Source organism: Amia ocellicauda, chromosome 8, assembly GCF_036373705.1.
Source record: "Amia ocellicauda isolate fAmiCal2 chromosome 8, fAmiCal2.hap1, whole genome shotgun sequence".
Lineage (NCBI taxonomy): Eukaryota > Metazoa > Chordata > Actinopteri > Amiiformes > Amiidae > Amia > Amia ocellicauda.
Window position 1 is genome coordinate 4,237,164 of NC_089857.1, and position 22,537 is coordinate 4,259,700.

The 22,537-nt window shown below is 37.4% G+C and overlaps 1 protein-coding gene across 1 annotated transcript; it reads left to right on the forward strand.

The window, feature by feature from the left end:
• Positions 1-1,112: 1,112 nt before the first annotated feature.
• Positions 1,113-11,226, forward strand: LOC136755347 (arrestin domain-containing protein 3). The gene is made up of 8 exons (XM_066711854.1): positions 1,113-1,637; positions 5,019-5,100; positions 5,294-5,441; positions 6,018-6,120; positions 6,562-6,818; positions 7,311-7,473; positions 8,037-8,191; positions 8,555-11,226. Exons 1-8 carry the CDS (start codon positions 1,358-1,360, stop codon positions 8,621-8,623), a joined length of 1,257 nt encoding a protein of 418 aa, XP_066567951.1. The 5' UTR covers positions 1,113-1,357; the 3' UTR covers positions 8,624-11,226.
• The last annotated feature ends 11,311 nt before the right edge of the window (positions 11,227-22,537 follow it).

Here is a 22,537-nt window from a genome sequence, read left to right on the forward strand (position 1 = left end):
TATACCATGGGCAGTTTAGCAACAGGTATAATAGTAACTGCACTGGGATTTATATCCACAAGGTAGCGCTCCATACAGTTATAATATTGCAGATACAAAAAAAAAAAAAAAAAAAAAACTCTTCTTTCTGTGCTGCCAAGTTGTTCACTGTACACAGTTATGTAACATATTATATTTGTTCGGGGAATAGAAAATATAGCCCCTCATAGAGTATAACTGTGTTTAATTATGAGTAGGTTATATTTTAAAGCAGTGAAGTTCTAAAAATAATATGGATAAAATGCTAGAGAACCAGAGCTTCAATTAATGCTGAGTCACGAAAACTGTCAGCCTTGCGTCTACCGTGCCTTTTGAAAACTACACAGGGATTTGTGTTCTCTATCTGTCTGTCAAAAAAATAGCTTCCATTTGACTATCTGTTGCTCTCTCTCTCACACACACACCTACCTGATCCATCGAAAGCTTCGTAGTTATACATCTTGGAAACGTAATTAAGAATTCACATTTTTGTATTCTTTGACCTGGTTATTATCAATTACAACGCAAAGGAAATGAAGGTCAAGCTATTTAGGTTTAATCGTTTTTTAAAAGAATGAGAACAAAACTGATCCACCTTGCCAGTGTCCCTAACAGGTATCTGTAGGTTTCTATAATGAATTAATAACAACCCGAAACTTCACAATCGGTGTGGCATCACTCGGTTTCGTCGACAGGTGTTCAATTAGCCTACTTCATCTGCATATTTCCGTAGTTAACTCCGAAGATTGACATGCATTTTATAAATCAGTGTATTTAAATGTAAATCCTGCATCACGTATATCGATCGATCGATAGATTGATACATATACAATGCGTGTGGTAATGTATTTTCCAAAGTGGGTGAAAATGACTGATAAATTGGTAAAAACAGCAATATACAAGCTTGAGGTATGGAGCGCTCTGTGCCCAGTCCATAGCTCAACATCAGCTGTTCAGTCAGCTGGCACTGCGCCTATTGTCAGTAGAACTCCCCCTCCGTTCTAGAAGGCGGAAGGAGAGGACGGCTAAACCCGTGCACATGCGCAGTAGGGTTGTTTTTCAGAAAATCTCGCTTAAAGTGAGTCGAGAGAGAGGATCAGCCTGTCTTTGTACAGAGACCATAGATCCGTGTGGTGCGTAATAACAGCATCCAGTGCTGTTATTTAGCCTTCCGATCTCGATGAACTGTTTGCGGTGAAAGCACTGATCCTGCCTGTAGCTTTGGCACGGCAGAGGCATCGATCAGTGTGTCAAGATCACCTTTGTTTTCTTATGATTTCCCCCCCCCCATAGCATTTTATTATTATTCTCATCACTGTTTTTCTATTTTCTTACGACCATGGTGCTCGGGAAGGTGAAGAGTTTCACGGTGAGCTACGACTGTCTCAATGACAGCAATGTGGCTGTGTTCTCGAGCGGGGACGCGGTGTCGGGACGGGTTCTGATCGAGGTCACGGGGGAAATCCGCGTGAAATCGCTCAAAATCCACGCCAAAGGATTTGCAAAAGTTCGCTGGACTGAATCGAGAAATGCTGGATCCAACACTGCCTATACTCAAAATTACACCGAAGAAGTGGAATACTTAAACCATAAAGACATCTTAATCGGACACGAAAGAGGTAAGGGGAACACACATTTCCATTTGAAAAAGAAATGTCATGCAATAGGACTGTAAAATGTTGTCATGTCAAGATGCTGTGTTCTGGGCTCTTAAGAGGATGCTAGCTCACTTGCATTTCTTCCATGCTGTAGAGCAATGGCATTTTGCAGATTTTTTAAGAATTATTATTAGTGTTATTAATGTCTTCCAAAAATATGATAGGTCTGTCAGTAAAAACATCATAGCTTGTCTATTTCCTAAGGATTTTCTAATGAACAAGATCAACTGAATACTTGTGGTCCCTTCCACAGTCGAGTACCAATATTGTCACATCAACTACTACCACCGTCCTAACCTCCTATTCACAAATGAACCAAAAAGATGTGGAAACCTTGGAATTATAGACACCATGAACGAAGTTCAGTACAGAAGTCTTTGTCTGTGTTTCAAGACAAAGAACAACTAAATACACTTAATACAGTGAAAGATATCAAGCAAATGTGAATCTTGGAGTTGCATTTAAATCATCTTGGAAGTTTACATCTTAAAAAAAAACTTCAATTCATTAATGTTTTCGACACTGTAATGTTTTTAATAATTAATTAAAAACATGAAAACAATACTTGGTATTACAGAAAGACTAACCATATAACTGTTATTATATAGACGATATGCTTTCTACTTGTTAATGCGGTATAAGTAAAATACAATAAAAAGTAAAGACATTTGAAACACAAATACTTGACACAATGCGTCGTGAACAAATAAATTGGCTATACATTCTTTCTTCGTATATTTTCTTTGTTACATGTCATGTAAATTGTTTTTTCAAAGATGATTTCCTTAAGTTTCCACCCTTTTGTTAAAAGCGGTTCAATCCTGTTCAGAAACTGGTTGTTGAGAGAGGGGGGTGAAGGGCTCGCTGTTCTCTTCTCTGATTGGCTGAGAGCAGCCTTATGTCTTCAATGACCTCATGCCTTTGCAGAGAGAGACTGAAAAAAACATGCAACTTTGTAGCGCATCTGTCAGTGGAGGCTAATTTTCTGTTTTAGAAGTCTTTAGTCGCATATTTTTAGATGAGCTGCATATACGTCAGCATATTTGCACCTGCGACTCAAAATAGCCTCCTTAAATCCACACGGAAAAGGCTTCTATGATAAGTCTGGCATTAATAAATAAATATGCCATTCATTCATTATATATAGTCTTGAATCCATTATAAAGAGGCAGATATGAAACTAAATTTAATAATTTCATGATTGGTTTAGGATTAGTCTACATTTGATTGTTTTGAAACAATGTAATTAGGTAACTACCGGCGACATCGAACGTTTATATATATATATATATATATATATATATATATATATATATATAAATTGAAATATTCACCATTAATATTTTGTATATGATTTGTTCTGGACACTGAAGATCCAGCCCCATCTTCTTCGTGCTTGCAGATGTCTTGTATATATTTATATACTGAGAAATCTGCGCACGCAGTTTTTGTAATGCAAAGAAAAGTTGACTTGGAAGATTTTGTTCACTTTACACCCTCATCCTAGCTTAGTTACTGTCGCCCCGCCTCCCTACACTGCCATTGGTGGAGCCGGTTTGTTAGTCTGTTGCCAAGGTACTGCCAGACGCTGATTGGTCTAAGAAAACTCGGCTGCTTAGGTGGACGGAACATTGCACATTGGATTGCCTAGTTTTTACTGACGAGACTGCCTTCAACTTTGTTATTATAATAATTATACTTATTATAGTTATTGTTATTATTATTATTGTTATTATTCACTGTGACAGACTTCACACTCAAGCCGTTTTGCAGTGCTTAGTTAATGTTAATATTGTAAAACACTACATCGAACAGATAGGACCTACTCAAATTTACATCACTTTTTTGTGCCCTGCAAATGGACTATCCAGATGCAATTTGAGAGAAAAAAGATTTACCACACTTTGTTCAGTATGTGCCTTATTATATCATGCTGCTTCTGTCAGATTGCAACAATACACATACATAGTCTATATATCAATTCATTTATTTAAATATTCTATTTTTTATTTTCAAATGTCAGTTTTTTTTTTTTACTTTGTATGCATTTTTTTTTTTTTTGTTTGGCTTAATTATTATTTTAATTCCGTAATTGTATCCGACTTTCCTGTGTAAGTTTTGCTTTTCGCAAAATAATGATAATAAAATGAGATTCAATGAATTCAATCGCTTTGGTCTCTGTGTCTTTTTTTTTTTTCTTTCTCTGAACTAACGGTGTCCTTTCTTGCTGCTTAGGGATATCTAAAGTTGTTTCATATTGCTGCTCCTTTCAATTGCGACCTCCATGCTACAGTACGCGGGACTGGTCAGTAGGGGGCGCTCAGGTTAGGCTGCGCTGCTGCGTGACTGCAGCAGTGTAATGTATATGCATATGAGAGCGGCTGAGGAAAGCTGCTCACTCCGGTTTCGGCCGGTCCTCGCCTGCTCGAGTCTGCCTGTGATTGACAGCTCAGCGCTTGTTTACCACAGTTGTTCCGCTGCTGAGATTGTGTGGGATTGCTGAGGTGGCAAGAAAAGAACTTGAGCGTTGGGAAAAATAAAATAGAGCACGTATTATATTTGCCACAGGGATTATACAAACTACATCTATTTTCTGAAGGTTATGACATTTATGATTGTAAACCAGATTGATTTCATTTTAAATTTTATTTTTCTATTCCTCCTCCCTGTGAAATGAAAGAACAAAGGGTATCCTGTACAGATTGTTGTAAAAGCATGGGTTTTTTATTGTATTAATTTTACTGCATTCAAAAATCATTTTTTTTCCTTTTTTTTATGGAGGGGTTTGGGTTATTGCACTAAAATTAGAGGTTTCATTTGCAATGCGCAAATCCAGAACAGGCAAAAACAAGAACATTATGATGTCATTGAAAGGGAATAAGGGCAACTTGTTTACTACAATGTTTCACCCCTTCCCCCTCTCAGTGGTCCTAGGGGTTTCTGTGGTTTAAGGTGGAGCTTCTTGTTTTAAAAGGCATTTACTTGGAGGATAATGCTTGTTTTCCTTGCTTACTGACACACAAATTCGGGTTGCAAATATCCGTTTTGTTTAATTGTTTGTTTAACAGCGTATGTATTGCATTTTTTTGTACAATGTAAATAATTCAAAGTGTTGGTCTAACAAGGAAATGCTGGTCACGAAAAAAACCTTTGCTCACCTGTTCAGTTTTGCATTTGCAGCAGTTTTTCTTTCATATTGCGCTTAAATGAATAACGACATAATCTGTAATGCAATTTTGTCTCTCCCTTAATGTAGAAATGTATAAAGATTTACAGCAAGCTTCATATCATTTCACAGGTATGGTATACATGTATTTGGAAATCTGTTTTCCTTTATTTCAGATGAAGATAACTCAGAAGAAAGTCTCACCACAATCCATTCAGGAAGGCACGAGTATGCATTTAGTCTTGAGCTTCCACAAACGTGAGTGTAATTCTTCATATTATTATATTACTCGAAATAGATTTCAATGGTTTCCATTATACAATGTACACATCAAACGTTTAATTATGTTTAAATGATTGTACAATAAATGTTACAAGGTTGCATGTCTTTATATGGGAAACAACAATTTAGTTATATTTAAAATCTTTTTTTTTTTCTTCTTCTCTCACAGACCACTGGCTACCTCATTTGAAGGCAAACATGGTAGTGTACGTTACTGGGTGAAAGCTGAGTTGCACAGACCTTGGCTTCTACCAATGAAAATCAAGAAGGAATTTACTGTTTTTGAACATATTGATATCAACACTCCTTCATTGCTGGTAAGAGAATTCATGCATGCAGTGAGTGTATCCTACTGCATCCTATTGATTTAGTCCTTTGTTGTGGTACCGCAAAGGATAAGAGAACCGCCAATGAAAAACATGCCTGAGATGGAAATGTTAGTGTACCAGCCATTGAGATTTGATTAACGGCAATAGGAAACCGTTTTTTTTACACACATATATATATATATATATATATATATATATAATGTATGGATGTGTGTGTGTGTGTGTATGTATGTGTATATATATATATACTCTTATTTTGCACGTCACCTCTAGGTTGCACAAATCCTGTGCTCTACATCACACTTCTGAATATCCTATTGTACAACCCTCATTATTTAGCTACAACTAACCCAACTGAGTATATGTATTGTTTTATGTGGAACAAAGCTGATGTTTGGGAGACATTACATTTTCAATTGAAGGAATCATTTTATTTAATCCTGTAAGATTTTAATTAAAGATGTTTGATGTTTTCAAGAGATAAGCATTTTAACAGTAGTATAATTAACCTTTATACTTTTTGGGAGTTTGAAGTTAATATGCTTTTTGTGTTTGCTTTCTCAGTCACCACAGGCAGGCACGAAAGACAAGACTCTTTGTTGCTGGTTCTGCACCTCAGGCCCCATCTCCTTAAGTGCCAAAATTGAAAGAAAGGGCTATACACCAGGTAAATCCCTAAAAGACATCAAACCCCATTCAAAATAATGGGAAGTTATGATTCCACTTTCTGAAACAATTACAAGTAAAAATGAGAAGCAAATGATGATAGTAATCTAAAAAATCATTTATAATAGTAATTTAAATGCTCTTACAAAGAATTCAGATAAAACAAAAACATGTGAATGGTGGTCTTTCTTTGTCTATTGAAAATATATTGTTAAATTATTTGATATATATGTATACACACACCTATATATGCTAATTCAATCCCCAAGAGGATGTTTTAAAAATTGTGTAATATGTGCTGAAATAACAAGTACATAAAAGGTTCTGCTGGGCATCCTATAATTTGGATGACAGACTGTACAAAGTAGGCTAACCATTGTATGAGATGATCTGTTTTAAAACAAAAGCAATGAAAAGTATGCATTTATTGTGTCCCTTGCAGGAGAATCAATTCAGATCTTTGCTGAAATTGAGAACTGCTCTTCACGCATGGTAGTACCAAAGGCAGCGATTTACCAAACGCAGACCTTTTATGCCAAAGGGAAAATGAAGGAAGTCAAACAACTAGTTGCCAATCTGCGGGGAGAATCCCTGTCTTCTGGTAAAACAGAAACATGGAGTGGAAAAATGTTGAAAATCCCCCCGGTGTCCCCCTCCATCCTTGACTGCAGCATTATCCGAGTGGAATACTCACTGATGGTGAGTTTTTAATACAACGGCACAATCTGCTGGATTTTTGTATATGTGTACATGGGTGTTTATTTATCCATGTTACATTAAATGTTGTACAAAAGATTGTACAATTATTGAATAAGTAAGGCATTCATGTTCTGCTTCACTGGAAGATGTATTCATCAGAAGGAGATCAGTCTGAGATGTTCTCTAAATGTGTTTGGTAAAAGAATAAGCTAATAACACCTGGAGAAATCTAGGTCATAAATCCCTCATAAACTCTTTACCTAGTGAATTCATTACTTACTTCTGACTAAGGTGGTTCAAAGCACAACTTAGAAAGAAACCCCAGAGCTTGCTTACTCACACAATTGCTAGCTGTACAGAAGCCAGTGAATAGCATTTGAACAAAATATGTTCCATTAGAAAAACTTTGAATTTCTTTCTAAATTTGTTCCGTATATGTATATAGAACACAAGTGCTCCAGTGGCTTAAGTGGTGTTCTGTTTGTTCTGCAGGTGTATGTGGATATCCCGGGGGCTATGAACCTATTCCTGAACCTGCCCCTGGTCATTGGTACTATTCCCCTGCACCCCTTTGGGAGCCGGACCTCCAGTGTGAGCAGCCATTGCAGTATGAACATGAACTGGCTTGGTATGGCCCTTCCTGAGAGACCTGAAGGTACGGAGGGAGGCTGTTGTTTCTTCTGCAAAAGCGGAGTAATGTCAAGGTGTACAAAGACTTTAGTTTGCTGGATGCACTGTGAGGTCCTAGCATTTGTGTGCTGCCAGATTGTCGATCACCAAACTGCGTGATGATAAACATGCAAAGGACACGTTAATGATCACAAAGCATCATCGTATTTTTTTGGCCTTATTTAGGATATACAATTTGTCACCAAATCAAGTAATAACAAAAACAATTGGAGTCATTTAAGAAAAATGGAATGCACAGTGCAGGAATAATACCCACAGACAGTCAGTTGAGAGATTGTAAATATCATCATCATTATTGTTATTGTTTTTCTATTTCACTTATTGCAAAGGAAAGGAGTCCAAATAGGTTTTATAGCCCTTCGTAGCTTAAGTCGCATTTTAAGACAAGCTTGTTAATAACGACTCAAGTTCATTAGCTGGAACTGACTACCTTTTTTTTTCTGTATGCAAAACTTTGGTCACGATGTAGTGCAGAAGCAATGATGAAATATTTATATACTTATGTGTTGATTGATTTTGTTTCCTTAGCACCACCAAGCTATGCTGAAATTGTTACAGAAGAACAGAGACAGAACAGTATGGAGATTCCTGCTTCACGGGATGAGTTTGAGAGAGCTCTTGAGGGACCTCTGTTTGCATATATCCAAGAGTTCCGCTTCCAGCCTCCACCCGTCTACTCTGAGGTTAGTATACCATGATCTGTGCAATCAATGGTGCCAACGTGTGTCTTTGTATAAATCACATCAACTTTAGCATGAAATTGACGTGTGCTTTTACCATTTTCAATTAAACATTTGAGATAAAGTGTTTTGCATAATATTTTATACTAAATTAACCACAGCTATCCATTTTAATAATTTAGTGATATAGGAATTTAAATATTAAATACAATGAGGGTGTCTGCTAATATTATTATTAATGCTACAAGAGATTTAATATAATACATTAATAATTGAAACTGGCCTCCTGAGTTTTTAAGTTTTTACAAACTGTTTATGAGTATTTTAAAAATATGTAATTTTGTATTTTTTCTTTGGTTTTATCAGGTTGATCCCAACCCAGATCAAGGCAATGGAAATGAGGTGGGGCGGCCAGACTCTTGTCCTTCGCGTTGAAGGACACTTCCCTGCCCATTGCAGGTGGGCTGTAGTTTTTGTTTTTTTCATAATGGCGTCCTGGCTCTGTTGTGGACAGAGATCAAGGAGACGACATCCGCCCCAGCACAGAAGAGACTGTCAGATTCCTTCCTGCCTGGCGGTGGATGAATATAATACATACCTGTGATTATCGTATTGATGCCTAAGGCCTAAATGTCACAAGACTTCTCTGCCTGTCTAGAACATTTTTTGCTTTCTGTAACAGTGGCACATACAGTACGTGACTCTTTTATGGAGCAGATCATGTAGAGGGGAAAAAAGAAGCGAAATGGTGACCTAACAGCCATTCATGGCATTAAGGAGCATTCAGATTCAGAGGGAAGAATTGTGTCCTCCAGCCTCATTTGGGATTTTGCACATTTTCGCTTGTGTTGCGTGTTTCTACTTTTACTCACAACGTTTCATGTATGCTGGACTTGAGACTGCAGGCTTTACTCCTAGATTCTCTCCTTCTCTGCACAACTACGAACAAGATTATAGTACAGAATTTAAGAATCTGCAATGGAAAAAAGAAAAGAAAGGAAAAAAAAAATGCACTGACCTTGTTAAGTTGTTCTTTTTGTATTTGAGATTCCTTCACACATGTAGCCTGGACTTTACCTACATTGCACACCATTTATTTTCCTCTCAGGCTGAATTTTCATGGCCTCTTCAGTTTGGGCCTAATTGTGACTTTTTTTTTTTTTTTTTTTCCTCAAACATCAAATGCCTTTTAAGCCAATCTGTGTTTTATTTTGCAACCTTTGTAGTAGAACAGCAACAGATCATAAACGATACTTTAATTGAAAAAGGAAAAGAAAAATGGAGATGACAGTGGAAGACATTTAAAACGACTACACTTCATTTCATTTGTTGCCTTTCTACTATAACAGCAGAGTAGTGTTGTTCCATACTGCCTAAACACTCAATCTCAGGTCATTCATTCTCTCACTTTGCCAAACGGTTGGAAAAGCTAATGTGTTGTTTCAATTGCACTGCTAAAAATTGAGAGAGAGAAAAACAAAACATCAAAGAAACAAACAAACAAACAAGGGGATATGTATAGGTGCAAGGCAGCTTTTAAAGACTAATAACATTCCCTTTTTGTCCTGCTGCACTTGCAGAATCCATTGACCAACTTTTTCCAGTCTAGTGAAGCCAACAAATACAAATAAAAAAGTGGAAAGGTGCTGATACAGTTGCCAGTTAGGGCACAGAGGCCAAAGTGGTCTGGTTAGCTGTATGTAGACTGAGTGCTGCTAAACTAGTCCTCAGACAGGACTCAACACAACACGTTTAAATGAGTAAATAAATGTGTTCATTACAAGTTAATTGAAAAGTAATTTTAATACAGCCAGATGGAGGAAAGGGGATTCTGTTAACAGTGCTGGTTTAGCAGAGCCTTAACTTAGAAGCACTTTTTTATATTTATATCTATATAGATATATAGATAAATGTAAGCTGATGGACTGGTAAAAAGTTTGGTAATCATACAAAAAATGTTTTTTTTTTTTTTTAATTCTCAGTAATACACCAGTTTTTAAAATGAAATGCGTGCATTTTAAAAATCGGTTTACAAACCTAGGTAAAACTGATGGCATGGACTGAGAACCAGCATACAACTATAATGATCCTGCTTTAAACAATGTAAACCAGGGGACTTAATGGGGGAAAAAAATATAATACAGAAGTGATCTTATCTGAGTGGCCTTGAAAAAGAACTGACCTGATTTATTATTTTCATAAAATAAGTATAATTTGCAGCCAAGTTCGGTGTTATGTTGTTGCGCTGAATGTTCGTTTTATGTTCATTGGGACAAAAAGGGAAAGAATGAGTCCTTCAAAGCAAGACAGTTTCCTTCTGACAATCCCTGATTAGCTTATTTTTTTCTTGTTCTTTTCTTTCCTTTCTTCTATATTTTGCCATTATACTTTTATTTTACATGACTGGGGTATTTGGTGACTTAGGGCATTTGGTGTTTGTTTTCCAGCCAGACAACCCCATTACTTTTTTTTTCTTCTTTTTGTTTTCCTTTACTTTTCCAAACATAGGGAACAATTGCTGTAGTGCTACAGCAAACGCCTTCAAAGGGTATAAAAGTTGAGAGATCATGGAATTGACCAATTGGACAATTTTGTATGTTGGTGATCAGAATGTTCGATGTTTGTAAAGCTAAGTAAATGCAAAAACAAACAATGTTTATGAACTTTTTTTTTTTTTTACATTGGTCAATACCATAGTCCATTACATGCGGCTTACATTATAGTCCAGTGTTTAAGCTAAATTCCTGATTTCTACGTCGGGAACCAAAATGTTTGAAATAGGGGAGTGGGATCCAAAATGTTTTAGAAACACAGTGCAATATTACGTTTGTTTTAACAATTTATTTTGTGACTGTTTGTACAGTTTCTCATTCTTTTTTTTTTTATTATTTTATTTTTTTTTTATTTTTTTTTATTTTTTAGTTTGGTGCTGTTAATTGTCTGTAGATTCTGTTACGAAAGACATGTTCTGAATGATTTTGATCTTGTCTGGTTCTTCCTTGTGTAAAATAAACAAGGCTTTTTTGTTAAAAAAAATATATATATAATAGTGGTGGTGTTTTTTATACTGAGCTGAGGTGCCTGATCCCAGAGGTCTGTCTATTACTCTTGGTTTACAAAGCCTGAACATAATTGAGAAATTGTGACGCTACCAGTGAAAGACAATTCCATGTTTTGCAGCCATGGTTACCTATGTTTACTGTGACACTTAGTTGTCAATGTTAATATAAGTCAGTTGTTCCGTATACAGTTGTCTTAACTGTGTGTCTAGGGAGGCAGGTGCAGATCTCTAAACGCAGTAAATAAGTTATGTATGACAAGGCTTTTGTTGAGTCCTTTATTTACAGTGTTTAAAGCCTGAACTTAGGTAAATGTAAGCCCAAAATGCTGCCTTTTCGCCTATCTAGCCTAAGCTGCTTTTTCAATTCCTTGATTTAATGGATTTTCATTTTGGTTGGGCTTTGTTTTCAGTCATCTCTGACAAGACCAAGGCAAGTCCATGGGACAAGAAAGTACTTGTTATCACCGATCGAAGCAGCTTCTGCTTACAGGATGAAAAGAGGATCTAGAGTTTACTAGGTTTGTTAGGTTTCTGTTTACAGGTTCTTTCTAATGTAGCAGAGCTCAACATACAAATGAGAAGGCAGGAAATAATACATTCATATTTTGTTTTTGAATTCCTTTTAAATGTATCACTCAGTTTTAAAGGCATCCTTCAGTTTATATACCTCAGTTTATGAGGCCGATTTGACTTCTGTAAACCCCACCTCCAGGGAAGAGATGATGTTTCCTTGACCCACGCTCCATTCTACAGACATTCCCACCGTTCTGAGCTCAGGGGAAGACACCTGTTCTACTGAGGTGTGTCTCTTTAACCTATTTCTCCGTTATAGAGTGATTTTGGTGTGATCCTCATCATTTAAATATTATTTGACTAAATTGTATATATTTTTAAACTAATGGCACTGGAGCTGTGTACTTTATTGCTTGGGTGTTCATTTTAAATATAGTATCTTGAAACTATGCAGTACTGGCATTTCATTAAAAAGGATTCTGGCTCGACGTGTGTGTGTGTGTGTGTGTCGGTGTGATAATACTGAATTTTCAAAGGCTCACCTATGGAGAGTCCTATTTTGTGCAACAGTGTCCCTGTGGTCATTCACTTGCAATTGCACTGCATTCATGTAAGCTGGCTGATTGGGTCACATCGGTTTAAGTGAATACTCTCATAATATGCTGCTGGAACTGGGGAATTTATTGGGGTAATTGTAAACCATTATTTCATGTGGAGTTTTGATGGTATGTTACATTGTGCTACTTAAATTTTTCACTTAAATGTTCCACTTTAAATTAAAATGTGATGTGACATACATTTAGGTAAACCCTTAGAAGAGAGGATTTGAGACTGAATTCTGGTAATCCATGTGTATACACCTGTGTGTCAGTTTATGGAATTTTGTTCTTAACACCAGTAACCCATACATTTGGAGATTCGGGGGGATTAAAAGGAAGTGGGGGGCATTTCCTTAACTAATTCATAATCCTGTTTTGACTGTGTAGAATAGATAATATAATGACATAGAAACCTAAAGAGATGTTTCTAAGTATTCCCTGCCAATATTTGACATGTGGGCAGTATCTTTGTTTGCCCACATTTTTATGACTGGAGTTACAGAAACTCAATCTGCATTGATCATACTGATAACAATTTCACATTGTGTCTTATGTCCTACAAGGGAAACTTAATAATTGCCTTGAAATGTCACCTTACACAACCATGCTCTCTGCTGTAGGAGGTTCTCACTTTAGTATATAGGATCCTAATCAGTTAACATACCACTTGTTTCTTTCCCATCTCTCTATAACTTCCATCCTGTTACAAATAGATTCTACTAAAAACTGAAATTCATAATAAAAATCACTATTATCATCTTGTGCCTTTCAGCTACTCCAAGTGTCCATTTCAAGTTGTAGTTTTTAGTAAACCATTTTTACTGATTTGGGTCTTCTAGATCTTGAACTTGATGCTACCACCCATGCTTGCCTCCACAAAGCAGTGTTACCATGTGTTGTAGAGATGGCCATCTGCAGGTCTTGATGGGCACAGTGTCCTCTGGTTTTCATTCCATCTCAGCTCTTACTTTTTCAATTGAATTAATGATTTGAATGTGAAATCCACCTGACATTTCCCAGTTATTTATCAGCTGCTAATTGAAAGTTACATCAAAAGCCTGCAGAAACAGGACCCTTGAGAACTGGAGTTGCCCGCCATTGGGGTAATGCCTGTCAGAAGGTAAGTGATCATGAGGCTGTAGGACCTGGTGTCCTGAGCCAGATTTCAAGCACGTTCTCTAGGTTGAGTGTTGAGTTAATTGAGTTATTTTATATAGCCGTAAATTACACAAGCTGCTAGACGAAACTACAAGCATCACCCGGTGGAATTCTCTGGTTTAAATGCACTTGCAGGAAGAATTGGCATAGGATACTACATTCTGTAGGATACATCTGCAATGCTTACCTAAGAAAAGAAACTGGCATACATTTTTGAAAGAGGACATTCACAGTCAGGATATGTCTGGATATTTGGTTACTGCACAGACTTGCCATCTGAATTCAATTCATTCTTCTCATGATGTCATGAACTACTGACCATTCTCAAAAGACTCATAGCTTTGTTCCTCTGGGTCTACAGTCAAAGGAGGTTTATAAGAATGAAATGTAAGCAGCATTTTTTTTAAACGGAGGTCTTTGTGCCCCTAAATTCCTGTCCACTGCAAGTTTCATCTGAGCGAGTAAATTGGGTTAAATTGCATAAATTAATTGCTTAAATTAAGCAATTTGCACCCTAATTAGGAGCTCTGGCAGAATGTTAAACCCGATGACTGTGTGGCCACCATGAAGCAGGTAAATTGGTGATGGTATAGACCTTAACACTCAGGAAGTTTACATTATTAAGATCCTTCAATTTCAGTTAGTCAGTGTGTGATGAGGAAGGGAAGGAGACAGACAGTGTGAGGGGTAATAATTTAATTCTGAGTAATGTAATGTAATATAACTGAAGTCACTTCAGACTTGCCTCGTTCAGCACCTTGCTTTTAAATGTAATGGGGCTCATAGCTATTATTATTATTTATTTCTTAGCAGATGCCCTTATCCAGGGTGAACATAGTGTATGAGTTCATAACGCTGATGAAATGGAATGTACAAATGTAGGTTTCAGATCCATAGTACACAGTGATCAAATGTTTTTCTTTTCAGGTAAATGGGTAGATTTAATGTGGGGAAGCAATAAAAAAGGCAAACAAAAGGGTATATTGTAAAACGTGTAGAATTTAAAACAAGGGCAGTAATGTTCAGACTGTACAATGCACTAGTTAGACCTCATCTGGATACTGTGGACAGTTCTGGTCTCCACACTTCAAGAAAGATATTGCTGCTCTAGAGGCAGTTCAGAGGAGAGCAACCAGACTCATTCCAGGTCTGAAGGGAATGTCCTACTGAGAGACTGAGGAACTGAACCTTTTCACCCTGAAACAGAGGAGACTATGTGGGAACTTGATTCAATTCTTCAAAATCATGAAAGGCATCAACCACATCAAACCAGAGGAGCTTTTCCAGATCAGCAGGGACACACGCACCCGGGACACAAATGAAAATTGGTCTTCTAGGCATTCAAGACGGAAAACACAAGACACTTCTTCAAACAGAGAGGTGTCACAATCTGGAACAAACTCCCCAGCGATGTGGTTGAAGCTGAAAATGTGGTAACAATCAAACATAGACTGGATAGTTTCTTATGATCACTTACTTATTAATGGACACCAAACGAGCACGATGGGTTGAATGGCCTCCTCTCGTTTGTAAACTTTCTTAAGAGCATTCTGTTTCTTCCAAAGGTATTCCATGCCATTTTCACTCTTCTTTTGATTTCTTACATAATATGTCCATCTGCGCTGATTTGTTGTGCAATGTGACAAATCTTTCGACTTCTTCAAAAATCTGGTGATCTACTTTTAATTTTCTTAGATTTAACAAAGCTGTTAAACATGACTGGTTTATACGTTTATTTTATATATATATATATATATATATATATATATATATATATATATATATTTTTTTTTTTTTCACTGATCCTGAGTTTTAGGGCTGAAACTAGAGTGCATAAAGGAGAGATGTTTTGTTTTGAACTCTGTGCTGTGAAAGTCTTGTGGGATTTTGCCAGCATACCAAACATTTATCATTCAAACCCCAAAGCCCAAGCGTGGTCACTGTGGTCTGTTTGTCACCCAGTAATACAGCAGAAAATGTGTTACTGTATGTACATTAATCATGCCATTTATGGGTTTTGTAAAAATTATTATTACAAACTGCAACATTTTACAGTTAAATTGATTTGGTTTTAGTGCCTTATATGAAGGGGTATTTTTGTTGTAGTTGCTTTTTTACACAGTGCAGAGTTTGGGTAATTATAGCCTAGATTTTGAAGATAATCAGCTATTATTATTATTATTATTATTATTATTATTATTATTATTATTATTATTAATTGAGTTGTTGAGTTATTAATAATAATAATTTAAAGGGATATTTTTATTTAAGGGGATGGCACAACGGTTAGCACTTCTGCCTCACAGTTCCTGGGATCCGGGTTCGATTCATATACGATCAAGCCAATGTCTCATCCAGGGTGTACCCTCCACCCTGAGCATCACAGCATTACAGTTGTAGTTGCAATACAGCTGCCCACCACTACATTATTCTGTGTCCTATTACAGTACTGACAAAAAGCGCACGTTTTACAAAGAGCATCCTGGTCACAGCACATTAACCCTGTAGAGACCAAACCACTGTCTTTACTCTTTATTATTTACTCTTTAAAACAACTAGGATGACTAAAAAAAGAAAAGAACAATAATTTTTTGTGAAGTGTCCTTTATTGAAACATTGTATGGAAAAGATTGCTTTCCTGAGGAAGAGAAAACTATACACTTAGGGTTATATAAAGTATGGAAACACTTGTATACTAATATTTTAAAAATAATGTTTTTATTGTACTTGCTCCAACTCTGCCATCCTCATGGTCTTTGTTTTGCTGTGATGTTGTGTAACTCCCTGCCTTACACCCCGAGCCTGCCGAGCTAGTCTTCAACTCACCGTGACCCTATACTGGATGTAAGGAAAAATGCAATTGCTGAAGCTGGGCAAATTCCACCATGATAAATTCCACAGTTTAAAGTCGACTCACCAAACGTTCTTGGGTATTGTCCTAAGGTAAATGCAGATGGCTGAGCAAAGGTGGGGTCCCTGGTATCAATAGGAACAGAAGGTTGATAAGGACACAGCATATCAAAAGCTATTGATAAGGACGAGTAAGGAGACAGTCTGTCTCTGTTGGGAGGGATGAGTTAATCAATGCTGAGAAAGGTATGGGTGAGGGGAACGGGTGAGCTGTTACCCTGGAATCTGGGAGAGCGGGGTGAGGGCTCCATTGTCACTTGGTATGCTAATAGGCAGCTGCCATTGGATACTCTGGTGGGTGGGGTGGTCACTCTGGAAGGTGGAGTTGGACAGGGGCTGACTTGTCCATAAAGTCTTTGTATTAGTTTTGCCTTGCTGTACCCGGTATACTTGTATGCTGTGATCTATATTCTGGACTCTGTAATAAATCACATTGAACCTGAATTGTCTTAGTTACAGTCACTGCTACAGGAGATTCCATTTTCTTACACTGGATGAAGTGGTTATTGAAATAGAAAATCATTGCATTCATTGCTAAGGGTAAGACAGACCCTGTTATTATTATTATTTTTATTATTTTTATTTCTTGGCAGACGCCCTTATCCAGGGCAACTTACAACATAAGTGCAAAAATACAGAGAAGTACAAGGCATCAATCATTACAAATTAAACTTAGCTAAAACATAGCAATTCAAAATAATACATTTTACAAATTACAATTACAATTTATACAAGTACAGTAAGGGACTTCCTACATCCTGGAGGGTGAAACCTAAGTGCTGTCAAGATGTAGGGTTACAGACGAGGGCTACGGGAAAGGGAGCAAGGAGGAAAACAATCAAGAATGTGAGGAGCATAATAAGCTGAAGTGCTATCTAGCCGGGATAGAGGACTAATATTACAAGTGCTGTTGGAAGAGATGTGTCTTGAGTAAGCGCCAGAATGAGGTCAAGGACTCAGCTGTTTTGACTTCGGTGGGCAGGTCGTTCCACCATTTAGGGGTCAGGGATGAGAAGGAGCGGGCTCTGGAGGAAGGAGAGTGGAGAGGAGGCAGAGTTAGCCTTCTGGCACTGGAGGAGCACAGTGATCTGGAGGGGATGTATGGAGAGATGAGAGACTGAAGGTAACTTGGTGCAGTGTGGTTGAGACAGCGGTAGGTGAGGGTCAGTGTCTTGAACTGAATGCGTGTCGGTATCGGGAGCCAGTGGAGGGAGTGGAGCAGTGGAGTAGTGTGTGCGAAACGTGGCAGAGAGACACCAGATGAGCCGCAGAGTTCTGGATGAGCTGGAGTGGGCGGGTAGTGGATGCAGGCAGGCCGGCCAGGAGGGAGTTGCAGTAGTCCAGGCGGGAGATGACCAGTGACTGGACGAGTAGATGAGTTGAGTTGTCGGTGAGGAAGGGACGGATCCGGCGTATGTTGCTCAGGAAGAATCTGCAGGTGCACGTCAGCGTGGTGATGTGCTGGGAGAAGGAGAGCACAGGATCGAGGGTGACTCCTAGATTTTTAGCGGAAGAAGAAGGAGAGAGTGTGGTGGATTCCAAGGGGATCGAGATGGGGAGGTCAGCAGAAGGTGAGGAAGAGTGGGGGAAAAAGAGGAGATCTGATTTGGGGAGGGTGAGCTTGAGGTGGTGCGAGTGCATCCAGGCGGAAATGGCAGACAAGCAGGAAGAGATGCGTGAGGGGATGAGAGGGTCAGAAGAGGGAAGAGACAGGAAGATCTGGGCATCATCAGCGTAGAAGTGGTAGGAGAAGCCATGGGAAGCGATGAGGGGGCCCAGGGAGCGAGTGTAGAGAGAGAACAGGAGCAGGCCCAGGACGGAGCCTTGGGGAACACCTGTGAGGAGAGGTTGGGGGGTGGATGAGGAGCCTCGCCATGTCACTTGGTAGGACCGGTCGCTGAGGTAGGAGGAGAACCAGGTGAGAGCAGTCCCAGAGATCCCAAGGTCAGCAGTCCCCTGTGCTCTTGTAGGTTTTTGGCAGTCTGTTTCACTGGCCATTAAGTAATGAAACCTCACACTGTGAAACCCCAGAACAGCACCCCTTTGGACTTTAAACATCCACCAAGGTTTTGATTAACACTTTTAAGTGTTAAGAGTTGTTTATATGCTATAATTGAACAGAATTATGAGATATTTTACTAATACACACAACACATCTGGACTCATAAACAAGTCATTTTTTAAATGTCAGTGTATGTCCTTTAATGTAGTATACTGTAGATCTATCTACATCCATATATTGTATTAGGTGTGTGTGTGTATTATACTATTGTTACAAGCGAATACAAAAATCATGACAAATGTGTTATTTCAAAGCCAGTAATTTGAAACTGAGTCAATCAAGTGCAAGGTACTTACAGTGGCTATCAGAGTAGTACGTGGTGTTGATAAACATCTATTTTAACATGACACTATTTAACTGTAAAAGTGCTGTATATTAAAATATTCCTCTTGGAAAACATAGCCTGGGGGCTCAAAAATTTTGGAGATCCCTAAAGATCATAAAAATAGACTAGATAGGATCCTTGCATCACTTAGTTATTAATGGACACCAAACGAGCATGATGGGTTGAATGGCCTCCTCTCATTTGTAAACTTTCTTATGTTCTTATAAGTGGAAGATTTATGAGGCTCTTTCCTAAGCTGTGAGCGGTATCAAGCTGTTTGAGCCTGGAGACCAAAAAGACTCCGAGCTTGTTTTTTGTGATGAGTCAGCGAGTTCCACAATATTGACTGAATTGTTTGCCTTTCTCCACTCTTCCTTTCTCCATCCCCTGACACCTAAATATACAGACTATTGTATTCTTAACTTTCACTGGAGTAAAAAGGGAGGGGCAGTGAGTGAGAACATGACTGTGCTGCTTTGGACTGGACTGGTTTCCCCAGATGTTTCCCCTCAGTTACTCATTCCCCTTCACTCTGGTGTGTGTAACAGGAAGCCGTGGGTTGATTTACATTCTACAAGTCTCTGTAATAACTTCAGAAATAATCCCTTTAGGTTCCCGATTGTGTCTTTATATTTCTTTAGGGAGCAAATCTTTCACAGTGCCGTAACTAAAACACATGCTTGACTAGTTTATTTTATATATTTTTTATCTTTCACAAGAATTAAAATGGGGTGTGATTTTTCTGGGTACAAAATTATAAATGCTAATAATTTATGTTTATCGATTTCAAGGGTGAATGTGGCATTATTTTTCACCAGTTACAATAAAAAAGGAACTAATTTAACTGAAAGGAAAATGTGCCATTTGCATCATTCAAAGGTGGGTCTGTTTTGTTCCCAGATTGTAAAGAACATCTCACATCTGATGCTCAGTATCAATGTTGTACGAATGACATAATGAATTGTTGGGTCTGCTAAGAAATACTATGCCCCAAAACAATCCTTTTGGTTTACAAGCTCAATGATTGTGGAAGCATATCTGTGTATGTAAAATAACACATTCACAATGAAGGGTCTGTTGAAGCACAAAGATGCATTTAATGCATTGTAAGGCTGAAAGATTGTTATTCAAAATGTATGGAAAGTACAACGAAACTGTGTGTGTTTGTTTAGACTCTCAGTAGCTATGACTTGTACTGTAGTGAACTGTAAATCTATTTTTGTGTTTCTAAATACGTTTAATGTGAGTCTGCATACCATGTATCTGTTGTTATTCAATGATAGTCAAAACCTTGTATATTTGCAATTATTCAGATATTAATAAATACATATACATTAACTCACAAATACATATAAAGTAAAAACAACAAACCAGTTAATATGAGAAATGTCAGGATAACACATAAGCCAGCAAAGATGTGCACACAAGGACTGGTCAATTTTGAAAAACTGCAGCAGCTTTCAGATCTGCCATAGGTTTAAATGATCCTAGCAAGAATGATTGAATGAGGGGACACAGAGCTACATGGGTTTAAAACTTCACAGAGAATGGCCAATTGTTATCTTTTCAGTATTTTTACAAAATATATGCAACAGAAACATAGCTCCCCCCTAACATCAGAAACATCACCTCCAGGTGTCTTCAGAGTTTGTTAGCTGTTTAAAGAGGAATTTTGTTTTCCAGACAATCTGCATAACGGTTTAACTGAAACTCATACCATCATCTCTATAGGATTCTTTTCTGAGGGAAAAGTCTCAAGTGTGCGAAAATTATTTATTTGGGACATATTTAATGTGAAACTAATTAAGTTGGATTCTACTAATCAAATATTAACCTTCTGTGAGTTACAGAAAAGGAAATGGAAACCCTATTCTTCTCTGCTCCTCAGAGACCTGTGAGGTCAGTCTCGTTTGGCAGCAGGCAGCCTGGTGTGTCTTAAGCAGTTTTCTTCTGGTCTTCTGCCTTTTTCTTCTCCTTCTCTCCTGGTTTATTTGTTCAGTTCCAAACAATCATATTTGCACAACTCATGCCATGAGCTCAGATCATGATCAGACCATATAACACTATGGATCCCTTAGACTAGCACTAATACTTCAGAACATGGGTCTCTTTCTGCCTAGGCCTAAGGTCATAGGTTGAATAGAGAATTCAATGAACTCCAAATGTTTACCTGAGTTCATACTGTATAGGTATATTAAATGTTTAAACAAGAGGTAGCAAGGAGAATACAGGCTTGCATGAATAAAGAATCATCCATGGTAGAGAAATATGACACATCATAAGTCTAAATTTAGGGGGGGTGTTGGGGACATCATATTGCCTATAGGTTGTCGACAACACCCCTCCGCCCCCGTGCTTGACAGCTCTGTGGCCAGCTCGAAATGCATATTTTACAACAATGTCAAACATTGAACTCTACGGTTTATATATTCCTATATTCATATTCAAATACATGAACAATCAAGTATTTTCAGCTGTGCACCCCCAGATACCCTGTGAAACCCATTGTTCCCTAATTATTCTGTCAAACCAAAACACAAGAGAAGATTTTGATCTATCCACAGAGAACACCAACTACACTTTATTGAGAAAAAGCAGATGCAACATTTCCTGCTTTATCTATTTGCTCTCATAGTAACAATTTGCATGTGTGACCATCCTATAACAATATTGCCTTTACAAATGAGCTAGCAGCTGTAGAAGATAAATTTAATGAATGTTTAATGAATATACAGATGTGGACATAATTTCAAACATCTCCAATATGTAAAAGAACATTTAATATAAGGTATGAGCTGCCTGATCACCTTCAATGATGAAAATGAACAAAACGCTTTTGTATATTAAATAAAATAAGTCACATTGTATAATTGTGCATAATATAGTTTACAAATATCTGGTGTGTGTGTGTACTTAAGTATGACTAGCATTGTTTTGTGAAAAACAATAACTTTCCGAGAGCAAAAACAATTTTTGGTTTGTGAGAAACATTTCTGGTCATATATTCTTAATTCTCTTGTGTTCCATATCAGTGGTTCCCAAACTTTTTCACACTGTGGCCTGACGTTTTGTGAAAGTATTAAGGTATCGTGGACCACCACAATATGAACTATACAGCCAACATAATTGTATATAAAACATACACATGCACTCACACAAAGAACAAAGTATAATTCCCAATTAAAATGCAATACCAATACAAAACACAAAATTTTTTGATTGATTTTTACATTTGTATATGAGAATAAAATGATAGGGTGCAGGATGATGCTACTGTACAGAGTACCAATTGTTGTAAAGACTGGCAACAATCCATAGTTTGCTGTTTGGAAACCACTGTTCTAGATTATTATTATTATTATTATTATTATTATTATTATTATTATTATTATTATTATTATTATTTCTTGGCAGACGCCCTTTTCCAGGACGCCATTATACACTGCTGTTTCGGTGTCTATATTGTTCCTTGGTTCTTTCTCTATGGGTTTTCATTGCATTTTTTTATTTTTGATAATAGAAATTTCTGGAGCTCATACATAAATGTGGTTTTGGCTTTAGCTTCATTGACTTGTAATATTGGGCTAGCCGAGAAGCTGAATATTTTTGTTGCAATATATATACTTTTTAATTTATTATTTTAATTTTGGGCTACCAAGTTTTTATTTGTTTATTTAATTAGTTGATCAAAGTTTTGTTAATCTATCTTTCCTGGAGAGTC

Coding starts and splice junctions, on each gene's coding strand:
- LOC136755347 (XM_066711854.1), top strand. CDS start 1,358: ATGGTGCTCGGGAAGGTGAAGAGTTTCACGGTGAGCTACGACTGTCTC. Junction 1,638..5,018: donor CTTAATCGGACACGAAAGAG/GTAAGGGGAACA, acceptor CCTTTATTTCAG/ATGAAGATAACTCAGAAGAA. Junction 5,101..5,293: donor AGTCTTGAGCTTCCACAAAC/GTGAGTGTAATT, acceptor CTTCTCTCACAG/ACCACTGGCTACCTCATTTG.